The sequence below is a fragment of the Serinus canaria genome, chromosome 19 (genome assembly GCF_022539315.1).
Source record: "Serinus canaria isolate serCan28SL12 chromosome 19, serCan2020, whole genome shotgun sequence".
Classification (NCBI taxonomy): Eukaryota; Metazoa; Chordata; class Aves; order Passeriformes; family Fringillidae; genus Serinus; species Serinus canaria.
In genome coordinates this window covers 18538-46071 of record NC_066332.1, presented here as the reverse complement: position 1 = coordinate 46071, position 27534 = coordinate 18538, and the positions used below count along the sequence as shown (strand labels likewise).

The window sequence follows — 27534 nt, the reverse complement described above, 5'->3', positions numbered from 1 at the left end:
GAAGAAAGTCTGAGAGGGCTGGGGCTGTTCAGCCTCCAGAAACCTCATCAGAGAGCTTTCGGCAGCCTTTCAGCAGTCTTAAAAAGTAGATGATGTCTCTGCTAACATTATTTTGAAAATATTGCACAGAGCAAACTGACTTAGCCTTTAAAAGGAGGATCAAGTTGTCAATAAACAACCGTAAATATACTTTTAGATAGAATACAGAAACATTAGAAGAGTTAAGAAACAGCCAATTGCGTAAAATATATACTACGCCAACTTAACAGATTGTTCTTTTATCATTCATGATAAACACACTGTCATATATATACACACATGCTCTGCATTTTTTAAAAAATAAAAATACTGAAAAATCAATTGGGGGCTTACATTATATACTTTAATTTCAATTTAATCATACAATCAAACAGTTGAGGTTATTCATACAGAGCAGACCTCTTAAAGCACAAAGCTGTAAGTTTTTCTAAAAGTATTCTATAGCACTATCTCCCTAAACCCTTATACACAAACCATCAATAGATCAACTCAGCTTACAGTCTTCAACTTTCCTGCCAACAGGTGGCTGGTAAGTCCCAGATATCTTTACGAGCACCTCTCTGAAGTGGGAAGACTTTAGAAAACCTGTACAAATACCTTGTGGATAGCTGCAGAAACTAAAAAGCTAAATTACAGAAAGCATGTAGATTCAACCTGTTGAATAAGCAATAATTTTACAGTTTAAAAGTTCCTTTATATAATATGCTATTAGGCCTAAATTGGCCAGGCACTTACCTGCGTCTTCAGCACTCACATCATTCAGTAAAATAATCTATGACCTCAGACTGTGAAGGAATGCGATAAATTAAGCCAGTATTGCCCCTCTTGTGGTAGTTATGATGGACCTTGGCTCTGCTACTCAATAAAAAGTAGTCTACTGTAAGAATGTAAATAGGTGTATTGTGTGTGCCAGTTTTGGACAGATTTCTCCTCATGCTTAACCAAAACTCCTCCAAAACATAAGTACAATGTGTTTATCCTTACAGCGCATTTAGTAGAGTTATAAGCACACACTTCTCAGAATTATAGTCATTCAAGACAAAGTAAAAAACTGAAGGCAATGGCATTTATATGCTAACAAAGCAGTTGCTCCATTCATGGTTTTTAAGTAAATTAGACTAGAAAGGGAGACTGAAGTAAAATCGTATTTCAAATGGAGTTGAACTTATGTACTTTTTTAAGTGAAATTCAGAGCACACAGAACCATGACTGGAACAAAAATCTTTAAAGTAAAAGCTCTGTGTTGTTTTCACTGATTTTACTTAGTTATCTATCACATCATTCTAAAAAGATGCAATAAATCTGAAGAATGCTTGACATATTTTATTATAAATGGTCATCAATACAGAACCAAATTAATCTTTCTAAATATCTACAAAAAGCACAAGGGCAGGTTAAAAAACATTCTCTAGCATGAGCAGATGATTTGTGGCTTTCAGTTTTTTTCTTTCTATGAGCCTGTTCTTAGGGAAGAAATAATTTTAGAAGGCTTTTTTCAGTCCAGTAAATCTGGAATAATCTAACTGTACTGTGGTTTTAATAGTAATTTAACTGAAAACTGAAACTAGTGCAAGGCTTTTGAAATTATTTCAAAACTCCCACATCTTTCATATATATTTTTCGTGTATTGTTCATTTGCCTCAGAATCAGCATCTGTACTGAACAAGTTGTAAAGAGTTCACTCTTGTCCACACTGAAGAGCTGCTTTCCCCCTGAGTCCAGTTAAAAGGACATTACAGGCTCGTTTCTATTACAACTGTTCCAAGGATTTTGTACCTTGCTAGCTCCTACCTTTCCAGCAATCGTAAACCATGCAAGCACACAATCTTAGACAAAGAGGAGTCCCAGCTGTTGCTAGTCTTATCAAGAAATTAATCCAGGACTGCCAGTAGAGGCATTAGCAACCCTCTCAGCAAATACTATTAGATTTGACCATTACAGACAAATGCCATTATGTAACATAGTAATCTGTCACCACACTCATCACACAAGAGGTTATGCTCTCTTTATGATTTAAGAGAACAAAACAATGCCTGTTTGATCTCTGTGTGTATGCTAGAGTGGAGGAGTAGGGTTGGAGGAGAGGCATGATTGCCCTAATGGTTGAGTACTCTAGGTCATTATTTGCTAAACAGAATGTTCCTTGTCCATCTGCTATTTCTTTTATACTATGTTCAACAGAGAAGTGAAACTGAAGGTGCTATCTTCTGGAGTTTTACCTGCATTTTAAGATGGAACATCTTCATAGCAGAATCACTGCATAAAACTGTCCCTAACCGTACAGACAGGAGAAGTACATTTGCTTCCTGCGATCTTTAAACATAAAAATCCTAAAAATCCAATCTACTACTAGCACTGACAATACTTGCTTTTGCCAATGTCTTTTTGTCTTTTTCAAACCTATTTCCATATTACTGACATGGTGATTGTGATCAACACTTCAGGGCACTGCTCAGCAATACTTCAGTCAGCCAGCTACACAGCTGAATGTAAGCAAAGGGACAGTACAAAGCAAGAAATAATACTGTGTTCCACTTGCAAAATGTCAGTCTTCCTATTAGCATGCTGTACTTGACCCTTCTGGCTGGAGAGGTATAGGTGGTTTTATTCAAAACATCGTAGATGACTGTACAGAGACTGGACGTAGGTGAAGACGCACATGGGATCTGGCTTGTGACCCATCACCATCATGTCTTCCACTTCTATCAGACGGTCACAGTGAGCCATTTTCCTGTATTAACAATAAAACAGATACAACAAATCAAGAGTTATATAACTGCTTCCCAGGATTCATTTGATGCTCTGAGCACCTTTGAAACATCTAAGAAATCCTGAGGTTTACTGGCAGCATTTCATTTCACAATGAATTGAGCAGGGTCAGGCTGGACATTGTTATTTTTATGACTACAGAATATTCCTGTTCTTTCTGTCTCTTGCTTTATACTGGGATCTGATCTAAAGCCCGGGAGGGGTGGTGCTTTTTTCACTATCATTCACATTCTTTATATCTGTAGCATGTAGCCCAATCTCACAGTACTCTTCCCATGTCTCAGTTCTTGGTTAATATATAGGGAGTTCCAAAAGAATGGAAAAGCTCAGGAGATGAGATGTGCTGATGAAGGCCCATGTGACTGTGAATTGTTCTCTACCACCTCCATATCTTCAAGATGTGAGTGATCTGGCCCAGCAGAAAAGAACAGACCTGCAGAGGCTTAAGATGAAAAACCAAAAGGGCAGGGATCAATTTTATCAGCCTAGCTAGTACTGGGGTAAACAGCAATAGCTGAGAAAATAGCCTTTACTGACACTCAAATAAATCACTTTAAAGGCAATCATAGCTATGAATAGTAATTTCAGTAATTTTTTCTCACCTAATGTTTCTTAGTGTTGTGTTTATGGTATCTTTTGTTCTCTTATATAAACTGAGGTAGAAGAACACTGCAGCTTTCCTTTGAGAGTTGTAGGTAGTTTTTTAGAGATCAACCACCTAAAAGTATCACAGAATCTCCTTCAACTTGCTGACAAGCAACAAAAAATTTTTATATATACATATATGTGTACTTATAAAAATACTTGTATTTCCCAAATCAATTCCTTTGCTAGAGCCTGTAATAAGGAGAAACAACATTATGTCAAATAATGTGAAAATTTTTTTTCTGAATGGGCAATGGCAAATCCAGTTAAGTTACCTCATTAGCCATGTGTTCCTGCTGCCTGTTATCATTTGGAAAAAGTGTACCAAACCCAGCTGCATACCACATGGAGAGGTCTTACCCTAAGAAGCATGTTGATATCAGCTCAAAAATGTTACTATCTCTGACTGGCAGGTTCATAATGACTTTAACAAATAAGTTAGCATTTAATTACCTGCTATACAGCATAAAAAAGAATCTGGATAATAAGAATCATGTGACGGAGGGTATTAGCTGTGCTTGTTTTCAGAAATGCAGTTACCTGTCTGAGATACTGAGAAGCTCTCAGCCTTGATCTGTACTTACACTGAATTCAACCTTTGTTCTTTTTCAAGCAAAACAAGGTACAGTTAGAGACGAAGTCTCCCACATATTCTATGCATTCTCTCTGCAGAGCTTTATTATCTTTTTTTGCATGATACATGCAAGCTAGTATGGCTGATGCCTTAAGTTTTAGCTTTCGTATTATCCAGATTCTGTACTGCATTAGTACATAAGTCTGAACTTCATATAAAGTGTTAGTAAGTTCTCCTCACAGTTTAGTCAGACAAAACAATCCTCTCCCAGCCTGAGAACCAAGAACACTGTTGCAGCTTCAGGCCCAAAGAGTATAAACAGCAGCGAACTGAGGAGAGCAATCTGGGAGGATGTGGCTTCATAATCTGAAGGTGTAATTGGACAATTAACACCAATACGTAAATGGACCAAAACTTACAAAAGTGTGAAAACGTGTGATCCATCATCCATCTCTGGTGTAGCCTTGGCCAGGCTCTTGTACTGTCCAAGGTGTATCCTTTGAAGGCCTTTTTACTAAATACCTACTTTATTCCTTTAACACTGTCTAGCCTCTGTTCTAGGTAGCTTCCCAAGGCATCAATAGAGAATCAAAAAGAGTAATAATGAAACTCTTCACTGCTGCTCAGGTGCATTAGACTTGAACTGGAAGCACTTCACAGAGCGCTAATGTACTCACTCAGCCGTTGCGAAGGCCAGCTCAAAGTTCTGCTTGCGGTTAGCTGGGTCAAGCTTATTATAATCAAAAGCTTCAGGAAAGAAAGAATGCACAAGAGCACAGAATGCCATCCCATCATTCCAGCTTGAGGAGAAGTTCTGGAGATCAATGTGCTGTCATGATGAAAAAAATACACATGTTAATGCAGCACAGGGAACAAATAAGAGCAGCTGCTTTTGTTCAATGCAGTTTTCTATCATTCTTTCCCACCAGCAAAAGCACAAGCTTTATTTTTTCTTCCCATCTTTGTCTGTCTATTTCATTGTTGACATTCTGGGAAAAAAATGGCACTAAAAAGCAATAAAAGCTCTTTGCCTGAAATATCCAGATGCAAAGCAGACGCATAGTCAAGGTCCCTGATCCAAAGCCCACTGAAATTACTGTGAAGAATCTCATCAACATCAGTGAGCACTGGAGCAGGCCAGATGCACCAGCTCAGTATCTGTGGAAACTAAGGACACTGCTTATGTATTACCATAATCACCCTATGGAAGATTTAAAATTTAAGAACAGTTCATTTTGTGAATAACATTAGATAAAGGCTATGCTTGCTTGCTTTGCCCAATTCAGTATCTGTTTACACACAGATAAGGTAGAAATATAAGAAAAATCATGCCTACTGCACAACCTGATTCTCAATACAAATTCTTATTGTTACTTTCAAGTGCCAGAGTGAAAAGAAAGATATTTGTGCTCTTGTCTCATGCTGCTTTCACATCATATAAAATTCAAGCCCCAGCTTTTCTGATAAGCAATTAACCGTAATTTTAATTAGTTCTGCTTATTTATACTATAATCTACACTTTAGCAATAATTATGCACATTTAGTAATGTTGAAAAACATACTAAACACATGCCAAAAAATCCCTAGAAAAAAATTTCTGTATTTCTTTGACAGTTGCAGTTTAAGGCCAGGTGAAACGAGTAAAATCTCAACTGCTGTATTCTCATAGTGACACTGATGCTACCTCATAAAAATTCTCACAGTATGATTCAAACTCAACCATTTATTACAAATTCATTTGTTGAATACTAAGAGAGACTTGGGTCTGCATGTAGCAAAATGGCCATAGTCTCCATGTATTCAGAACTTGTCAGGTATAATGTGAATAAAAAATTACAGCCTGGAACTAAGAAAAAAAAGTCTGAGTGTATACTGAAGTTTTCATCCATAAGCACAAAAAGGTCGGCTTTTAGAAAAACTAAAACATTGCCTTAATAGACATACAAAATCTCATTCATGCAGTCACTGACAGTCTTGAATTGCTGCCTACGCAAACCGTATTCATGTTACCCACACAAAAATTGATGACCTTGAGGAAGTTAACTCATTCTCTAGCATATTTTACATTCATCCTCTGAGCACAGAATTCGGCAAATTATCTTGAAACAAAAAAGAGAGAGATGGAAATACTAGCATATCTTTACCTTGTATCCTATGGTTTTAGAGCGACACCAGTCTAAGAGAATTTGTTTAATGCTGCTAGCGCTGGCAACCCCAAAACTCAGCGACCTCTTCAGCTTAGCTCTGGATTCTCCTTTTCCTCTGGAAAATTAACAGAGACCAGATTAAATTACATTCTAGAAAAACTTAAACCTATTTGTCAGGAACATGTAAACAACTTTGCTCAGGTCAGCCCCTGTCCAGGTGATATTTGAGAAACATTTTGCTGAAACCTCGACTTGTTGGTCCTGCAAGAAAAACTTAGTTTTTGTTAAACAAAAGCCAGAATTCCAATTCCAAGCCCTCTTTTCTTTAAATCATACTCCCATCAAGAAGTGTCCATATTTTGATCCTTAATGAGTGGCAACAGAAAGTCACTGTATTTGTAGTCTCCTATAATGATGGAGAAGGCACCTTTCACAGAACTCTTCCCTGATAAAAGGGAACCTGCTGCTTCAGCTGAACAACTCCAAAGTCAGAGGATTCTGTAGCTGTGAATTTCCAAGGCTTGGTCTGTAAGTCAGTGAAACTTTAAGGGCCTCATATTGTCCCTTAGCTCCAAATACTACATGGAGAGAGTTCTCCCACCTAGCTGTACTCTGCTGGTAATAACTGACAAATTAGTTTCCCATTAACAAACTATTCTGGAGACAAGGACTGAGACGTACTTTCCGTCATCCCGTTCAAGTTTTTCAAAAAGCGCTTTCCTGGCCTGCGTTCCTGTAGTCCGTGGCAGCGTCTGAGACCGCACCAATTCTCGCCTCCTTTCAACTTGGCGATGCACAGTAGGAGGAGGTGAGTGAGAGCTGGGGGTCACCTCACGGTAACTGTCAATGGCACTGGAGAAACATAACGTGAAAAGTATGTGGTAAACGAAATAGTAACTCTCTGCAGTGGCAAAGGCAAGCATGAAGGTTCAACTGTTGTCGCTAAACCTTCCAAAAGATCCACTTCAAGAGGACCTGCATAAGTCAAAAGCAATGTTAATAAAAGTAAAATTATTGACACACAACAGCACTAAAGTATTGAAGCCCCTAAGGTACTGTTACAAATAAGACACAGCTGGACAAGCTACAAGCAATTTGTAGCACTGAGCAGAACAACAATTAAAAACCTTCAAGTAAAAAAATAAGACAAAAAAAAAAAGCTGTGGCCACACAGGAGCACTAAATCCCATCGATTTCCAACTTCAGGGTTCTTGGAGGCTGTGACATTTTTAAACTGAAACTTGAAGAATAAATCAGGAAGTACTTTCGAAATTTCTACTTGTAGCACACAGAATTCTGACCTTCTGCAAGTGTTGCTTTCCTGACTGCAAGCTGTATATGTGATTGATATTCTAATTTGTGTTTGTTTGAGCCATATACTGCTTCATTGGCATTAATGAAGCAAGCCAAACATTGCATTTTGAATTATTCCATATCACAGAGATCGGGAAACAGGCAAAGAACAATGACATCAGTGTCACCTCCATCTGGTACAGATGGAGGTCAGGTCAGACATGACACCAAGTTCTAGGGTGCCCAGCGTATCATGACTCAAATACTGAAGTGCTGATGCTGGAACTAACTCAGAGGAAATGTAATGCCTAATTTGGGATTGTTTTCAAGGTAGATACAAGCTTAATTTAAGAGATTTAAACTTTCTTCTCTCCAATTCTTTTCTTGATGGATATTTTGCATGCTAAGCATGTCTGGATATGCCAGGAATAATTGTGATACCATGTAATTCTCTACTAAGCAACTGCAACTCTTGAGTCAATAATGAATGTGTAGTAGTCCTCAGCAAGGCATTTATCTACAAATTAAAGTCTAGGCTAGCCAAACTAAGGATATTTGCTGGTAATCATATGTTGGTTTCCAAAAATATACCCAAAGTACTAATTTCAACACAGATTGATATATTTAAAACTGTTTTCAAAGGATCTAACAACTTCCTCCTCCTAACAAAAATCCACCACTATCGAGCACTGATAATCTTACTGATTAAGACTAAAACAATGTGGAAATCCACAGTTAGGTCTACTTCAAAGTGCTCTGTAAAATTTTGTCCTTTCTCATCTCCGTTCCACTTAGCCCAGAGGAAAGCTCACAGCCTTTAACACGCTGAAAATATAGCACCAGTGACTCATTTGTTCTTTGGTGCACTCGTGGGGCAGCCTGAAGAAGCCTGAAGAACCCCCCACCAAAAAAGGAGCCAAATGTGCTAAGGCTATCCAAAGCTGTAATCACAGGCGTGATGTTGATGTATAGCCTACTAGATGCCTTGAGAAAAGAAAGGTGTGAGGATTAATCAGGATACAGCCCTGATATAGGAATCAGAGGCACAAAAGAGCAAGTCATGCAGGGGGTTTAGGGGGAACGGGTGATCCTCAAACTAGACATATAGCATGATATCTACAGCAGGTTGCTGATTTCCCATGAGAAGTACAATCAAAAAATAACCTGGTATGCTTCACCTGAGAGCATTCAGGGTACGTATATAAGCACTGCTGTGTTGAATAAAAATTACTACATACAGTACATCACTAGGATGGTTTTAGTACAGATAGTGTGATTATTCCAGTCGTCATTGACATTGATTGGTTAACTTGCTGAAAGTAGAAGTGTGGTTAAGAGGAATATGCCCATTTACATGTTGACGGACATAGCACATACATTACATACATTAATGTAATTTAATGTATGTACATACATACATTAAATGAACTACCTATGTTAATGTAAGAGATTATGGGGCAAGTAGATTAATGTACAATTCTATACCCAATGCTTAAAACAGCATCTGGGACTCATCTGTTTTCCAAGTCAGCAGAACACCTGTCCCTTGAGACTACATTGACCACAAGGGCCTAACAAAATGTAACAAAAAATGCATACCTGTCACCACTTTTGGCTCCACTACGCAGCCCGTAGTTCACAGTTGAGAGAGGCTTGGTGACAGAAGTAGCATTCTCTACATAAAAAAAGAAAAGATGCATTAGTGCAGAAACTTTCCTCATGTGCTTTCAAATAGAAACTTTCCTCATGTGCTTTCCTGATGGATAGACACGCATTGATTTTTACTCACCACACTGTAAAGCTGCAGGCCTCTGACTTCCATATGAGCAAACAGGCTGGGGAAAGATTTTCCCCAGCAGTTCAATTCCTCTGTAAAACTGCAGCAAGGGTAGTGTAGGCATACCAGAAAGAACTCTGAGAGGATTTCTTTGATAAAAATGCAGTTGGAAGGTCAGATCACTTCAGGCCCTCAGAGGAGGGCACACTGCCACTGACATTTCAGTTAAAGGAAAAAGCGGCACTTGCAAAAGTCATTCTAGCAGACAAGCCCTGGGGAGTTTAATGTAATTGAGCACATAATTTAAATGATCTCATTTCTACCAGGAAAACATTTTAGTTTGTAAAGCAGAACAGACTTGAAGTTGCAAATGTGGCTTAAAATCAACTTTGCATCTTACTCCCTCCACCTCTGAGGTTCTACCTTATGTGCTTTGCCTCTTAGGGCTCAGCTCTGGACTCCAGCTATGCTCTATAGTTGCAAAACAGTGGAGTGTCTTGCCCAGTTTTAACGTACGAAAGCCAAAACTTGTTGCACAAACCAGCAACTAATTTCTTGAAAGCTCCTTCTATACACAAAGGACTGCCATCCTAGAAGCAGTCCAACCTGATCACTGTCTTACTCTCTGAAAATGCAGAATTCTCCCTTCTTCTTACAGAAGTGATCCAGATCAACAACACTTCTCATGTAAAACACACTGGTAGATGCCAGCATACAGGTGTGACAAATTTGTGACCACTAACAGTTGCCAGATATTTATGCCAATCTCAGATGTTTTGAGATGAGAAGGAATGTAATCCTTATTCCAGAAGGGCTACCTATTCTGCTATATAAACTAACACTTGAGACCACTGTGAAATGCCAGTACATTGTGCAGACAGTAACAACTTGGTGACAGCAATCAGAGGTACTTTGGAGAGAGCTCAACTCATCTGTTTCAACTGAAATCAGAAATCCTTAAAGCATTTTGTCCTTTGCCACATTATATTACAAAGGAGACACCTTACTTTTATCTCGCCCAAAGTAATTTACTTCAGTATATGTGGGTGGGCACACCACTTTCCAACTGCCTTGTGTGCAGTCACAGTTTTCACTTGATCAGCTGAAATCTTCACTGCTCAAGCTGTCTGCCTGCCTCACTTTTCTGGCACCTATGGTTTCCACTGCAGAGATTGCCTAACGGTACACACGCACATCACTGTGTAAAGAGGGGTAAGTACCCCTCACTTTGAACTGATTGAGAATCTGATGGAATAGAGCAAGTGTTCGTGATTCTATGAGTCTGCATACATACTTGTTAGCAACATTAGTATTACCGTGTACCTACAAGTCAAGACTACATGTTCAGTTCTGAATCCCCCAAAGAGCCAAGAATCACTCTCAATTTTTATTGCATAAGGGCACGCAGATAGGAACACTCACCTCCAGTGACAGATGAATCTATTGTTTTCATTATAATTGAATTCCAGTCCTTCACTGTATCAGCACAAACTAAGACAAAGGAAGCATTTGCTACATTTTTAGTTTCAGTAAGATAAAAATTGAAAGAATAATCTGCAAATAATCCCTATCTCTTGCTAGCAATCCCATCCCAGTCTCCTTCTGTAATTTCTGACCCATATATATAGTCCAATTTGTAAGTCACAGCCAAGGATGAATGGCTTCCATGTGAATTTTTTTTTAAAAACTCAGTTTCAATATAACTAAGGTTCTGCAATCACTGACACGTGTATATGTGTCAGACTGCTGTCAGTCATTCCTTCTTCCAAATGACTACTGGAACCTGCTCGACAAATATCTGCCTAACTTCACACAGGACCTCCAGTCCTAAAGCACTAAAAATGTCCACAAATTTCATGAGAAGAGCTGGGCATGTTTAAGTGATTCAGTAACTTACTGAATTCAGTAATTGTGCTGTAAGATACGCTTCACTAAAATCTCAGCTACGTTAGGCACAAAAATTCTCTGCAGATGTGACATTACAGCTGAAAGCTCCAGCTAGGACTCACAGTATTCAACAATGGAATGTCCCACAATGGGATACAGAGCCTTAGAAGCAAGGTTTCATAATGACCACTAGGTCACAGGACAATACTCATAGCACCAGCTGAAGAAAGGAAACAGGATGCAGCTCCAGCAAGTTATTTTTTTTCTTTTACCTGGCTGGTTGGAAGATTTTACTCCCATTTTATTTGTGCTCTTGCCCTGTCCCTGCAGGCAAGAAGATGTATTTGTTGTTCCTGTTGGACAGATGTTCTCTCCTGAAAACTTCTCAGATGTCCTGGTTACTGCAGTAACAGGAAGGTGGGGCATCTGTAAGGTGACTGCAGGGGCATGGGCTTCGGGGGACGAAGATTCTGACATCTGAAAACAGGTCAGTTCACGGGAGACTTTTGCCTGACCTGAATAAAAAATGAAAGAGAGGAAGTAAATTTGTTTGCAGTTTGTAACAAAGCTACAAACCAATGTTCATACAACAACTTCATTTTACAAGTCATTGGACTTCCTCCTCTTTGAAACATTATACCATTTACATAGCAGAAACAAGCCTAGCCCAAGTGATCCTTGCAGTGATCACAGTTACTCTACATGAATCTCAGCAGAAGCAATGCCTTCAGATCATTAATATACTAGCATTTGCATTTGGTAAGCTTCTCTTCCTCTGTGCAGCCCTCACTCGCAATCTCCTGCCGCCGTTAAGGAAGCAGCATTTTTGTTCGTGGTTTTATGAAGCACCGTATGATTCTCTCTTAAGCGGAGATGGTAAGTCCTTCCTCCACTGAAGAATGACAGAAGCAGATGGGTGACTTGCAACATGTTTTGGGATGCAAGACTACAACGGCACCCACCATAGAAGGTCTTATCGCTCGTGTCTCAAGTTAATGCAGGACTAGTAGCTTCCAATTTATAAAACACCATAGTAACATGCTTAACAGCAAAGCCAAAGCTTAGAAATTAAACTCCTAGTTATGAAATAAAGTACTGGTGCCACCGGACAATATCCATCCTGAAACTATAGTAGATTCTAACCCTTCCAAAATGTGAGTCCTGCTCTATGACTGCCAGGATCAGGTATTTTACAAGCAGTGCTGCTTCATTTCATGCCCTGTTCCTACCTGATGACGAAGATCGATGCCCATTTTCAATGACAGAAGAACTAAAAACTCTTCTAAACTCAGGTTTCTGGTGGTCATCCAGGTCTACACTCTGTCAGAACAGAAAACAGACATGACAGCTAAATTTCAAACAGCAGCAAAAGTGAGAATATCCAGAAACACCTGCCAAGAACAGGTCTTCCTCGTGCCAGTGACCGCAAAATAAGAAAGGAACAATCACCTATCCCCAGAAGCCAAGCCTGCAAATGAAGCATTGGCAATGCCTAACTCAAATCAATCTTCACACACGTGTCCTTAACGGACCCCAAGTACCTACGGGGTGTTATCTTTTGTTAGATAAAGGTATCACCATCCACTGCAATGGTGATAAACAGAAGACTTGATGTATCAGTAAAGAAATTGAGATTGCATGGTATAATGCTGTGCATTTTCTTCTATTTGCTGCAGAAAGTAAATAGCGTATAAAAACATATTGTACAGGCTTTACAAAGTAAATTCAATCCTAGGACGCTACAGCTATTTTATAATCTGTTACGTCTGTAAGGATAGCTTTTTTCTGGCAAAAGCATAAATTGTCCTCATAATGGCTGTCAATATAATTCCAGAAAAATCAGCCAGGAACTCTTTTGCGGGTTTAGTAGGAGGTTGTGGGGATTTGGGGGGGGGGTGGGGGACGGGGAAATTGGTTGATTGGTTGGGTTTTTTGTCTGGTTGGGCTGGGTTTTTTGGGGGTGTGAAGGGGCGTGTTAAACCGTGAGGAACTATGTGATTTTTGGCTGCATAACTAAAGGAAGAAGAAACTGCTTCACAGATACATGATTACTGCAGTTAAGTTTCCAAGAAGAAGCAGCAGCTACAAGTAGTAGAGAGACACTCCCCCCCCCACAGTCCACGTTCTTAGATTGCGTAGTTATATCCAGATATTTTAATTTCTGGGAGAAACCCCCTATTTTGAAACTTTTGAAAAAGGTACTGTGCATGAATAAACTCCGTTATCACTAGCTGCCAGGATTGAGAAAATTACAAATTAAACAAATACTAATTATAGAAGCCACGTAGAATCAGGGGTTCAGAACCTTTATTGCTGCATTTAGTGCAATTGAGATCCCAGTCAACAATTACTGCCCAAATCCAGAACTGAAATGTAAAGCATAGCTAATGCAGCTCCCTAGAATGTACCCATGATACACAGTTAGAACTGTTTAGCCATTCATGTCAGCCGTTATGACCTGAATGTGAAGAATGCCTGTGTAGGCTGTAAACATGAATCTACTTTTATAAGCTGGGGAGGTGTGGGAGAGTAAAATCGTCAAATGACATGATTGTTGCAAAGGTCACGTAGCATTCTACGTACTGAACTGTCTTTCTAATGCAATGTCAAGTGCTGTGTTACCTTATTTCATGCAAACTTGACTGCTACAGTTTGGCTAACAGTGCCAAAGAAGAAACTGATAGCAGGCTGGAGGACGGGGAAGAAGGCCCATGTGCTGACAGAACAGTGGGAGGATCTGAGATCAGATTCTGATGTGCATTTAGTAGTGTCAGACTGAAGTACTTTCGAAAGTCACTGTGGAGATGCCAAGCTTCTGACAAACTCGTGTTTAGCAATACTACTTCTGTCAGTGCTGGTTACATAGATTATAAATAGCAGAGGGATAACTACACGTATCTGTTCTTAATAATAAGTACACATTTGTACAACTCATGTGACAACAACACGATGAAGAACTGATGAAACTGAAGAAAAGAAAGTTTACACTAATATTTTGGATGCCTTATCCAAAGCTGGCTTGTAGAGCTAATCTCTGTGTAGTTCAGAGGTCTCTGTGTAATGGAGGGTGATAACACTTTCCATAGTTATAGAGCTGCTGAAATTCCTCCTTTGCTGCAAGGAAGTTACCCTTTGGAGATCCTTAACTGGAAGCTGCAGTTATAGCAAGCCAGTAGTAAAAATTCAATGTTTTCAGAAAAAATAAGCACCAGTTCACAAGATTAGGAAAAAAAAAAAAAAAAATTGGTATTTCCTCACTGAACTTCTAAGGCGCATGTCTGTTATGCCTCTTCAAGATTTTGTCTGCAATGAGGTCAAATTCTAGAAGAATGACAGACACAAATGATATTACTGTCACTCAAATGACAGATTTCAGTCATGCAATGTCATTCATAAAACCACCAAAACTAACACAAGGGTCACAATACAAATCACTGGTTCTAGAAATGCTGTTTATGTAGGAGAAGTAAATCCCATTCTTAAATATGATAGGTGAAATTGTTGCTTCACTTTGATGAACAGCAGTATTGCCACTGACTGCCACAATGGCAAAGTTCCACACTCTGTTCCTTGCATATAGAGAGATCACTGAGATATCAGATACTAGGAACAATTAAATTTTGAGGAAATGGAAACAAGCCAGCTAGACACCAGCAAGAAGTGTACGACATTTACCCCTTAATTCTACTACTAGAAAGCCATTGCCAACAAGACAATACAAGTATTCTCCATCTGTAACTGACCTGGCTACGTGAAGAAAACGCTTTCAACCATGAACATATTACAAAAGCTATTGCATTGAAGAAAAACAATAGGAGTACTGGATACAAACGGATAGGAGGGAACAGTTCTCTCTTAGCAGCTTCAGCAGGTGCCTGTGGCCATGCCACAGTGAATTAACACAAACAACAACAAAAATAATCTAGATAAGGATCAAGGCAACCACAAAATGTCACCATTCCAATAGGACACTTGCTGGAAGTATAAGAGAATAATAAAGAAGTGAAACCAACAGACTTCCTTTATTAACACAGGAGTTAAGATAGTTTGGAAATAGAGTATGTAATGCTCTATTAATCATGTACTCTCCCTGTCATGATAGAAGCATAGAACAGTTTGAATTGGAAGGCATCATAAAGATCATCTTATTTCAAGACCTTGACATGCATTAGACCAGGTTGCTCAGGAGCCCATCCAACCTGGCCTCAAAGACTGATAGGGACGGGGCATCCACAACTTCCCTGGGCACCCTTCACCACCCTTTGAGTGAATGGTTTCTTCCTAACATCTAATCTAAACCCGCCCTCTTTCAATGGTTTAAAACCATTGCCCCTTGTCCTGTTGCTATCTGCCCGCACAAAACCAAGCACCTCACCCTCCTTTTTGTAAGCCCCCTAAAGTACCTGAAGGCTGCAACGAGGTTTCCCTGAAGTCTTCTCTTCTCCGGGCTGAATAAACCCAGCTCTCTCAGCCCATCTTTGCTGGAAATACTTAGGTCATTATATAGACCCAAGTCATGTCTTATGCAGTTACTCACAGACTGCCTAAGTGCTGGGTGCCATCAGGTCATCAGGGAGAGATCCCAATGGGTAGTAATACTTGTTCAGACCTTCATAGGTGGTCATAGCCAGCTATCTATCTCTTTGACCACTGCAGGCAGATTCCCTGCAGCTGTCTGTCCAAGTTACACAAAAACTCTTCCGACAGTTTTAAAACAGGACACCCTTAAAGTACTTTTAGTCCCCCCTCTAAACAAAGGCATCATGCTTAATCACAAAAACTACGGAAATATCGTAAGTTATGAAGCTCTTGCCAAAATGTAAAATCTGACCAACAAAAGAAAGATCAAAACTCTTCCTTCGTAAATGCTCAGTAGTGCAGGTATGGCTCCAGGATCCAGATCTTTGAAACTACCTCTTCAAATATCCCCTATTTTCCACCTTTGTGAAAGCCGCTCTCAAGACTCTGGTGTGGTTCAGAGAGCTGAGTTGAAGTCTGGTATCAAAATCAGAGCGGCTAATGGCCAATGAAAATTCCACCAAAACCAGCATTTAGACTGCTCTACATCAGCTTTCAAGGACATCATAGCAGAAATCGCCCAGATTAGAATTAAAAGGAGATTTGTGTCCTTGAACTGTGCTTGGAATTCCCTGGATTCGTCTTTTTTTCCAAATGAAATTACCATGAAAAATAATCTAGCAATATTAGAAAATAATGGCTCAGGTACCAAAGATGCTCAGAAACTCTGGTATCTAATTAATGCTGCATCGACTGCACAGTAAAAAGGAACTCAACCAATAAATCTTTTCAGGAGCAACAGAGCACATCTTGATTTGCTACTATTTCCAGGTCAGTATTATTTGCTTCTCGTGTCTCGCATTATAGAAGTACTCACTAAGACTAGAAGCGTCACCAGCTTTATTATAGGTGCTCGTGTATCTGAAAACATACACAGTGCCATTTATGGTATTCTATTTCAAATGCTTCGGTCATGTAACCAGAAATTGGAATCAACTGAAGGAACAGTGTTCATTACAGAGAATCTAAGCAACCGTCCCAGCAACCAAGGCTTGGTCTTTCCCCATTTGCATGCAGCCACATCAGAACCTGACCCACAAACTCATGTTATCACTGCACAGATTTGGCATGTATAGCTGTAGCTACACCTCCCATACTTCTCAGTACTGAAATTCCCTTTCGGTCAGCTCTGCTAACTTGGGAACTTCTCCAACCAAAATTGTTGGGAGGGCACTGAAGAACGATCAGCACTTAAGTGATCTTCCTTGAACTCCCGAAGCAAAGCAGGAAGGTTCCCACCCAAACAAAAGGTCATACTTTGCTTTAACGCAGACCGATACCTAAAGCTGGATATTGGCCATAACACTGATGCGAGACTTTCACATACTGTGAAGTGCACGCCACAGCATAGACCGTGGCGATGGAGCGAGTGAAATGGAGTGAGGGACCACAATCCTTGTCCCTTTTGTGTCACTCATTTCAATTTCTTGCAATACAAGCAAGTGTGGATAGCTCTGCAGAACAAGAAGGAAGCAGTCTGGAAGTTCTACGGATGCTGCTTACCTTTGTCACATGGGGGAAAGGCAGCAGTTGCTAGAATGTATCTAACAGCAGTTTTACCTTTCTATTTGCCCAGAGGTAGGAAGCCCAACGATCCCATTCACAGGTCAGTAGGAATGAAGAGGGCTGGAACGCAATACAGACTCTGCTCATTCCCACCAATTCTAGTAAATTTAACTTTCAAGCTTTTCTTCTTTAACCCCGAGCCTAGATAGACCACAGACCAGTTTTTTAAAGCCCCAAGTCTTAAAACCCTCTTAAGACAGGCTTAACCAAGAGGACATGAAACAGGTTGTCATCTGTGACAGCCAAGTCTCTAGTATCTCAGTTTTACGTGACCGAATCACAGTGTACTGACTGGTTGCGCTCTCCTGGCATCAAGGGTGGCACAGGAGCTCACAATTCTTATCGCAGAGACAGACGCAGAAAAAGAATTACACAAAACATCTCGGTAACAGATGAGGTTTCCACTACTGGGATTTCTGTGCACCAAGTTACAGTGCTCCATTACACTGCATAAAGTTTTATCACTGGGATGGATGACTACATTTGTGCAAGTTTAGGTCACGGAGACCACAAAAGCTTGTGTCAACCTCTCAGGGATGAGCTGCAGCAGTGAGGGACAGCGGCTAGACAGCAAAACTAACTCACTGTGGGATGTTATCTAATGGAAACCACTGCCTGCTAAATGCTAAGCTATTCCCCTTTGCAAGCTTGCCAACTGGCAAACAGCATTGCTGGTACACAGATCCCCCAGAATCCAGTCCAAAAAGGATACAAAAATATTCGAGTACACACGTACACTGATAGCTTAGAGTGCCCCCTCTCCTCTTATTTCTAGCCACAGGGAACTGACAGGTTGCTACCACTCTAACCAAGATCCCAGTCTGACCAAAGAGGGCCATAATCAGGTAGATCTCCAGATGGCATCACAGCCAAGACCATTTCTCAGAGCACCTCCCAAAATACCACTGATCCCGCACCGCAAAAGAGGAACCCCGTGTACCTAAACATTACCCCGTGCCAACGCAGCCTGGCAACACCCGTGAAGCATCCCTTCATGCCCTTGGCCCTCCCTCCTGTCGTCTCCCTGGCCGCTTACTTGGCTCCGGCCAGCGACCGGTAGCTTGGCATGACCCGAGAACGCGCCGTCGGCCGAACCTTGCGCCGGCGAGCCGGACCCCACGACCTGAGGGCTCTCCGCCGCCTCGTTCACCCACTCCTGCGGCAGCCCCGCCGACCTGCCCAGGGCCTCCACCTGCCGAGACAGGCGCTCCAGCTGTACCCGGAGGCGCCGGTTCTCCTGCTGCAGCTCAGAGACAGCGTGTGCCAGGGGGCTGGCGAGGCGCAGCACCTCCTCCACCTGCCGGCCTACTCCTTGCTTGAACAGCTGGATGTCCACATGGATCTCCCGGACGGCGCCCCGCAGCGTGTCCTCGTAGCGTTCCAGGCCGTCGCAGACAGTCTGCGCCTCCCGACTGTTCAAATCCTCGATCTCGCCGGCCATGGTGTCCGCGCACCGCAGGCTGCGCGGGCAGGGACGCAGGAAGGTCGAGAGCGGCTATCGGCAGACGCCGGACCGTCTCCCGCCCCGGCGCCGCCGCCTCTCCTCCTCTTTGAGACCTCCCCGTGCCTCCCGGCGGCCCCTAGCCTAGCCCTAAGCCCGGCCCCCGGCGCCGCTGGGCACGGCCCGTTCAGCTGGGACGAGGGGGCTCGGCGGGGCGCACGCCGCGCCCGGGGCAGCCGCCGCACAGGAGCGGCGCGGGTGGTGCGGCTGCCCGGTCTGCCTCACTCAGCGTACACTCCTTCAAAGGGGGAGATGGAATTTCGGGAGGTAATGGTGGAACAAGCAGGGGAAGGGGCGGGGCCACGGAATCGTTCACAGCTGCCCGGGGACTTGAGGGCCCGAGAGGGCCGGGCGCGATGGGCTGCGGGCGGGGCCGCGGGAGCGAGACGGCTCGAATCGGGCGGCAGCGCCTGTGTGGGGCGAGGAAGATGTGGGAGATGTGGGTCGGGAAGGAATCGGAGAGAGACAGAGCGAGGGGAGGAGGCGTTAGTACCAGGTCTTCCCCGGGTTGCTTGGACGATGACGATGTCAAAGGGTGAGCAGGTTGTCTCTTCAGCGGGGAACACGGATGAGAAGGGAGGAGAGAACGGTCTTTGAGAGCATAGAGACGGAAAGGCACGCACATGCATCCTTAGACAAACTGCCAAATTTCTGCGCTTTCATGGGCAGAAACTTGTAACCGGCATGGTCACACTTCCACGTTTCCCACAGTAGGCTGCAATTCTGTGGGCATTAGTATTGAGCTGCCACGTCGTCCAGCAGATGCAATCTGTGTGCATGGTGGATGCGACACATTTCTGTCAAGCTAACCAGAGCCACGATGCAGAACCCTTTCAAGCGTATTCTTAATTGCAGCACAAGACAAAAAAGCCTCACAAAAAAGGGAATCTGAGAAATATTTTAAGCAAATTTGCATCATCGGGTAGCCTATACATGTCAGCACTTTATGTCAGGTAGCTACAACTTCTTTGGTACCATTTAACAGTTGTCAATAGTAGCCTACTTGCAGCAGCAAGAAGCTAAGCCTGTAAATCTGGAATGTGCAGGGAAAGCTGGCATTCTGCCCTGGTCAGTATGTGTAAAACTCTAAAACAATAATAACAATTTAATTACCATTAGCTCAGAAGCAATTTCTTAACATATGCAACCTTATCTAAAAACAATATGTGTGTGTGTGTTTGTGTGTGTGTGTGGTTATTGCTGTTGACAGCTCATAGCTATTAGCTAATGGTACTAATAGTGTAATTCTTTGGAAAATAATCTTCTCTAGTAAATATTTTCATTTTTACAATTGTTTTAGTTGCTAAAGAAAACTTCTACTTTTTCACAGAACAATAATCTAGTAGACATTTTAGTTTTCTGACAAAAGGTGTTTTGAAAGAAAATTTCCAACCTATTCTCAGCTAGGTCTAGCAGAGCTAAGCAAATCAAATTGTTTGGCTGTTTACAGACTCAGCAACCATAGAGTAATCACAAACTGCCAGTGTTCTTAAAACTGCCTCTCATTCATGCTTTTAGAGCAATTTACAGTACAGGTGAGGATACCAACAGTTAACGTACATCCTAATCTCACAAAAAAATTAAGTACATCTTTCTGTCTGTCTCTCTGTCCTGCTGCAAACATGGAATTAGCTTTATACTTCAACAGTCTGAAGCCACACCCACCTTTCTGTTCCCTTTGAAATCTTCTCCTTTGGAGCTCTTGCAGGTGGACAGAGCATGGGAATATGTCACTCTCCAAAAGCCTCTCAAAGTAAACAGCACACTGGTTTGGGTGAAGCCCAAACCAGTGATTCAAAGATGGAAAGATAATGCTCAGATTTTCAGAGCATAAACAGAGAGATTTATAATATCTTGATGCCCAAATCACACTAGGTTCTCTGTCTCAATATCTCATGGTTTTTCTTCTTCAGTAAAACTCTACTGGGAAATAAGATTTCTTTTGAAGTACAGGCAGTTAAGGACCTCTTTTCAGGTCTGAGCCACAAACCAAAGACCAAGATCAATGAGCACATTTCTGTTCATAGTGTTTCAATAGTTCCCTAAGCATTTGTGGTTATCGCTTTATAGAATCAATCTGGAGTGCTAGAAAAAAAAATTAAAACTATCCAAGAACAGCAGCAACATGTACTTTCATTAAAACAAACTCTGTTTCCTTCCCTATGTGTCTCCATACAAAGACACATGCATGTATAACAGACGTGGGTGTACACGTGTGCATTCAGAAGCCGAACCATGAGCTGGGAAGTCCTCACCTGATAATAAGTTCTTTCTAGACTTGTGTTAAAAGCATATTCATTTCAAACCTTGAGAAAACACAACCTACTGAAACGTACTAATCTAAAATCTAAGAAATTCACTTGTAGTTATGCAACAAGGATTTAAAGAGGTATCTTAGATGTAGAAAGATTTTGGATAGTTTAAATATCAAAAGCCCATTCTGAAATCGGATCAGTTGCGTGCACTGCTCAGATGAAGTTTCACAGCCCGTCTGCATGTGAAACAGCAGTTTTTTAGCAACTGAGGAAGGATAAACCTTCTAAATATAAAACATGAGTTATGTTCTTAGTGACTTATCCCATTCATTAGTTCTAATTTGCAAAGCTTATTGAAAACAGCTGAAGATAACAATCACTCCAAGCAGGCTAACAGCCAAGAAGCCTCAGTTGTTTCTTATAACTGACAGACAGCTTTTCAGTGTGGTTCTGGCTTGTACCAGGAATTATTGTAACATTAAAATCACGGTGGCAGAAGGTATCAGAGCATACACCCGAGGCACGTGTCTGCAGATGTACGTGCAATTGCACGCACCCAAAGGCAGCAATAGGAGCAGCCATTCCCTGACTTGTGCAAGCTCCTTTGGCCGTGTTCACTCCCCACAAGAAGGGCTAACAGTCTCCGTTACACCTAAGGATGCCAAGCCCTGTAAAGGGTAACATTTAAGAGACAACAGTCGCTGCCATGGCTGCAAACTTTGTTTTCTCAATACTGATCTCGGGTATCTGAGACCTGGTCATCCTCTCCTTAGCAATCACTATGCGATCATGTGTCAGACAGCATTCCACGGGCAGTTCCAATTCTTTCCAGATCAGAGTTCTAGCTTTTCACGGCATAAAGCAACCTGATACTCTGGGCTAGCTCCAGCTTACACAAGACTGCCAGCCAAAGGGAAGGCCTCAGCAATAGGACATTTTTTGTCAGCACCTGTCTAAAAGCACTCTATTACAGAAGAAGTGGAAAAATTCTAGTCACTTCACACAAACCAGTTCCTTATTCACATCTCCTCCTTAGCACCTGCTTCAGCAAGCACAGCATCTTACAATGTGGCTTATTATTTCTTTTCCAGAGCACTCAGCTCACCCCATCTGATAAGAGGTGACACTACTTGAAATTCTGAGACCAGGGCAGAGGTGGGTAAAAAGGAGAAGCAACCGCAAGACTTACGGGTATCTGGTGCACTGCGAGAGTGATTCGGGCTGAGTGTCTCACAAGCAAATATTTTATTAGGAGGATTAAAACCCTCTATTGCATTAATTCACCGTTGGGTTTTGCATTTGAAAGGAGTAATTTAAAAGTTAACAGGGCAACCTCCAGTCTCAGCTATATTTTATCATTAATGTGAAATTATTCTTTGAATTCCTGAAGTTACCTGACATTTACTGTTATCTCTCTAAAATCAGAACGCAGGCTTTGGTCTTGATTTTGAGGGTTGCCCATGCCAAGTACTGGATTTTTTCCTCCCTTACGTGCCAAAACATGAGCAACAAAGGTAGGCGATCCATATCTAGGCTTAGAAGAGCATTCACAAAAAGAAGCAGAGGAAAACATTTGGGTTGTGCTTCATCAAAAATATTTTACCCCAACTATTATTCATTATCAGAGCAATGAACATGGAGATGTGGACAGCGGCAGTAGTGTGTTCAACGATGACCTTGCTTCAACTCATTTAATATAGAGCCAAACTCTTAACTGATTTCTTAGATACATCTGCTTCTTATTGCAAGCAGAAGGCATCATTAAGTTCCTTAAGACTTTTCTCCTCTCTTTATAGGCAGGACAAAAACAGAGGCATTTTCTGAGGCGATCTGTCTATAGCACCAGTGGTTAAACCACTGAATGAGAACTCAGCTTTGTACAGTTCCCAACTGGCTTTCTAGCACCAGGCCTCAGCTTTACCTCTCTGCTGCTTCAGCGAGTGTCTCAACAACCAAGGAGGATGCCAGGGCAGTGCACCTAGCCAACCACGTCTCTCGGTGCCCTAAGCTATGACTTCCCCAGTAGAAGTAAACCTATGCAACTTCCTCATACTTCATCCTAAAATCAGAGAAAATATGGGGACATTCATAAGCTTCTGGTTTAAAGTTTTCTCATGAACATCAGCATCAAATCCTTCCAGAATCCCCCTGACACCATTCCTTATGACAGGTTTAGAAAGGTGGTGTTTTCTTCCATAATTTACATAATTTTGGCAGCTCCTTTACCGGTATCCTGTGCTGCTTGGTACATGTTGGAAATTTTGTTGCAAAATAACTTTGCAAGCAATACCCAGAAGTGTTGAGACGCACAGAAGAATAGCAGGCATTTGACAAGCATTATCCTGAAACCTGTGGAATTTACAATGCCTAGGTTCCCACCCTGCTACTGCATTCCTAAAGAGCTTCTTTACAGCATAGAGCAGCACTAGGCCGCCCACACCAACAGTGGGCAGTCTGTGTCACAGGCAACAGCAGTATGCCTCTTTCTACATGGGAGCTCACTTTCCTGCTGTGTGCAAACCAGAAGCTCTGTCAATGGGATTAACCAGTAGTACTTAGTACCAGTAGTCAGGACCTGAAGCTTACCTTTCTTTGGAGTACATGCAGAGTAAACTAGGCTCTGCTTTGAGAGATCTTTGAAGATTTGCTAAGATTCAGAAAGCTCACAGGCAGTTAAAGAGCCTGGCTCATAGAACTAAGGAACATAGAACTTTTCTCTGAAGGTTTTTAGCAGTCAATAGAAATAGTGCTTGGTAAAGGTCAGTAACTCATCATTTCAGACCTAATAACAATAACAGGGCCAGCAAGGTTGTTCTGTGATGACACCCACTGTGATTTATGACCTACAAGGGGCTGCCTTACAGCAGGAGCACATAAAATGTGGTAATGCTAGTTGCAGCTCGGAGGGGTTAACAAAACCTGTGGCTGAGGATAGGAAAAGCTATTCTGACCTTGTTAGCTAGTGTGTCTGTGTGGCTTTTAATAGGCTCCTTCTCCCATAGAGAACTGAGATCCAGTGGAGCCAAAGAGTTTGGCAAGAAAGTTGTGAAAATACCGGGAAGATCAGCTTTTGATCATTACTTGCAGCTACACTTTTATGGCCTGCAGGCAGTTATTTTTTCACATGTATTTTGGTTGCTGGGAAGAAGAGAAGATGCCAAAATTGATAACTTATGGACTAAATAACTTGCTTGGGGGAAATGCAGGGCAGACTTGCCTGCTGGAAGGACCGCTTTCTAATTTTGTGCCACAGATGGACAGATGGAAAACTATTCCTGACATCCAAATGCAATGTGCATTTATTACTTGCAGCTTTCCCTAGTAAGCGTGACACTGTAGCATCAGGAGTGAAGACTCAGTTGAATAATTACCTCTTATCAATCAAATTACAAAAGGTTTGGGGGGGGGTGGGGGCAGGGAAGAAGAAAATATGAAGAAACCCCAACGAAACTCACCTCTTGTCTACACCAGGTAGACCCATTAATGGATCTAGACCCTATAAGAGAATGAAATAACAAGAGAGTGAATTCCTCCTCAGCACTTCATCAGCACAGCTGTGGAACTGACATGCATAGAAACAGAACCAAAGGAAGAACAGCAGCATTGACAGCCTTGATGATAAAAGGATAAAGTTGCCAGCTGTCACCAGCTGTCTTCCTACAACCTAAGTAACTGTCACTGAATCCTCTCTGGAGATGGCACATGCTCCACAGATAGCCTTGTCAGTCATGCTGTGCTTCCAAGGGCAAGCTCAGTCTTTGACCATGTCACAATTTTTCTAAGAAAGGCAATAACTGGCTCTAAATGGAGGTCCCCTCTAGAGTGGAGACACTAACTAAATGTGGAGTGCAGAAAAGCCTCTGTAGGAAGGATCCTTCGCTCACCAACAAACTTGAGCAGGTATCTCTTGTGGAAATGTGGAAGTCAAGACTGATACACTGAAGATACACTGAAAAAGGTCTGGGAAAAATTGGATTTAACAGCCCCATACCAAAATAGGCCACTGACAGCTAAAGGGACAGCAAGCAAAACAGCCTGCAAACTCCTTTCAGTGTCTAAGAGACAACACAAGCTAAATACTATTAAACCTAGATTGCATGGACTCTGAAGCCAACAGCACAGAGTGAAGTCAAGAAGGGTGGGTCAGGGATCAGAACAAGCAGTACTTCCCTCTGCAGCAGGTCCTAAGGCCTCTTCCTCACTGGCATCTACCACTTTTGCTCCCAGTAAAGGTTACCATAGCCACAGCAGCTGTGTGGAAGTGACAGTTATTTGGTTTTAAAAGAAAAAACTCCTCCCTAAGTATTTTTACATTTTCATTTTACAACTCAATCGCTTTATGTAACCCCACAGAGGTATGCACATTAAGACCTCCCAAGGTGGGTCAGAGCCTCTTAATCCAGACCTACAACCCATAAAATGACTGTAATTGTTATGTGCAATGCAATACAAGAAAGACAAAGAAAGCAGCTGCAGGACACAGCTAAACCCACCATGCGACCCAGCCCCACTCACCCTGTGCAGCTACCGCAGCTCAAGCACCACCCGCGGAGCCTGTCCTGCGGCCCCAGGGGATTCTGTCCCAAACAGATATCAGTCGGCTTTCTTCCTTCCACAGGATTGTCCCCAACGAGGAGCCTCCAAGCACTGGGGAAGCGAGCCATCTCGTCAGTGGGGAAGCCAGCCTCTTCCTTCAGGGACTAAATCCATGCCACATTCCTTTACAAGAGAAAACGTTTGTGAGTTCAAGGACACTACAGATACTCCACATCAAACCCAGAGAAAAGGCAAATTTGTTGCCAGTATGAGAAAACTGATAAAGAATTTTGCTATTTGGAGCCTACCTTTTTTTCTGAATTGCTTCCTAAGTAGTTACAAATGTGGCTTTCTCAGGTAAGACAATGAACCGACACAGATATAGAAAAACATGGACCTGAGGAGCTTGTGATAGAATGCAAAGCATATTGATCACTGTTTCTAGGAGGCATCCATGTTATTATGCAAAGACATGGCTCAAACAAAGAGCAATAACAATAAAGCCCACATATAAAGATCTTAAGGTCTCTGTGTTGGGTAATTTTCTTTTGAAAAATTCAGCTATTTAAGTATGGCTCTGTAATTCAGGTGAGTTTAGGGCTAGGGTTTAGGGTTAGAATTCTTAAGGGCTTGAATTTAGGGGGGAAATCCCCCTTTTTCCATCATATGAGAAATTTAAAGCGAGGAAAACCCCTCTTTTTCCAATATTTCAGAAGATTAAAATAAAGGGCAGAAGACATTTATTTGCCAGTGTATCAGTTTCAGTGGAGGTAACCACACCATTTCCTAATTTTAAGGGTTTTCTTGAAAGAAGCTCTGCCTTTTCCCACAGATCCTGTACTTACATTACGATAATGTACATACATAAAAAGACAATCTGTCACCACAGCCACCAGTCACCATCAAGCCGACCCCTCACGCGAACAGCGCCGCCGCCTCTGTGTCCAGCCCGCACACCGCCCCCTGCCGGCAAACGCCGCGCTCTGCGTTTACACCGCCCTCTGCCGGCAAATGCCGCGCACTGCACTCTAAACACAAAGCTTTATTTCTTACCAGTTTTCCGTTTTTCTACTCTAAGTAGTTGTAGCAAAAAAGAAAATATTGTTATTTCCCTGAAGGGTTTGCTTCTATAACAAGCCTTTTACTTCCCTTGAATTCAAGTCAGAGGAGCCAAACAGCTGCAGCTGCTCTGAGGGTCTTTATACCCGGTGGTATTTGACCCCTCCCTTTTCCCGGGCATCATGGGAACGAGAGGTGGGCACAATCAGGGGTATATTAACCCCAGCCTTGGCTGAGGGACCTCATTCCCTCTTCTTTCTCTTGCATTTGGTAATATAAGAGCTCTTCTCTCATTTCAGTGAAGAGGTTCTTTCGGTTTATCTTAGCTTGTTTTCAGCAGGTGCTTCTGGGCATCCAAAGCAATAGAGGCTGTGAAGAGAACAGCCTTGACTACAAGGAGTTTTCAAGTTCACAGTTTTGGGTTTTATGTTTGGGGGTGGTAAAATGCATTTTTAATTTCTGGTTTTGTTCTTGTTTTGTTTTTTATTTTTTTCTAGGAGGAGTGCAGCTTCCAGAACTTCTAGGTTGTATCAAGTGCAACACTTATTTCACTAGATTCATCCTGTCATAAGAGGCATCTGCCTAGTGTCAAAGATGATTGAGATTGGTGCTTCAGGTGAGTTGAGGATTGTGACTAGGAGAGGGAGGGTGAGCCGGTGGCTGGTTAGGAGTTATTGTGGGTGGGTTTGAAGGCAGCAGGGTGAGAAACAGTATGTATTTAAGGGCCCCCTTGCTAAGGCTTTTCAGAAGCATAGCAGGGGTGTTCACATGCCTTATAGCACACAAGGTCATCTATTGCACTCACAGGAATGCATTTAACTTTGCCTTTCTCTAACCCAGGTGCTACTCATAACAACAGCCACAGCCTTGGAAACAGGATGAAGCTGGAGACTGAAGGACCCAGGCAC

General features: G+C 42.0%; 1 protein-coding gene across 2 annotated transcripts; it reads right to left on the bottom strand.

Moving 5' to 3' along the window:
• Positions 1 to 366: 366 nt before the first annotated feature.
• On the bottom strand, positions 367 to 18852 carry SMTNL2 (smoothelin like 2). 2 transcript variants are annotated; one of them, XM_030233369.2, is made up of 9 exons: positions 18312 to 18852; positions 12361 to 12451; positions 11404 to 11646; positions 10667 to 10735; positions 9067 to 9142; positions 6856 to 7026; positions 6172 to 6289; positions 4705 to 4856; positions 367 to 2770 (listed from the first exon to the last, which is right to left on the bottom strand). In XM_030233369.2, the coding sequence occupies exons 1-9, from the start codon at positions 18714 to 18716 to the stop codon at positions 2644 to 2646; spliced, it is 1452 nt and encodes a 483-aa protein (XP_030089229.1). In that variant the 5' UTR covers positions 18717 to 18852; the 3' UTR covers positions 367 to 2643. The 2 variants fall into 2 exon arrangements, with proteins under 2 accessions (XP_030089229.1, XP_030089230.1); XM_030233370.2 differs by lacking the exon at positions 10667 to 10735.
• Between the last annotated feature and the right edge of the window lie 8682 nt (positions 18853 to 27534).

What these genes read in the sequence shown, in the direction of transcription:
- SMTNL2 (XM_030233369.2), bottom strand. Translation starts at nt 18,716, where the DNA reads ATGGCCGGCGAGATCGAGGATTTGAACAGTCGGGAGGCGCAGACTGTC. An exon ending in CGGTCGCTGGCCGGAGCCAA is followed by an intron (nt 12,452 to 18,311) that starts GTAAGCGGCCAG and finishes CTGTTCTGACAG; the next exon opens with AGTGTAGACCTGGATGACCA. An exon ending in GGAGCCAAAAGTGGTGACAG is followed by an intron (nt 7,027 to 9,066) that starts GTATGCATTTTT and finishes ATGTTTCTCCAG; the next exon opens with TGCCATTGACAGTTACCGTG.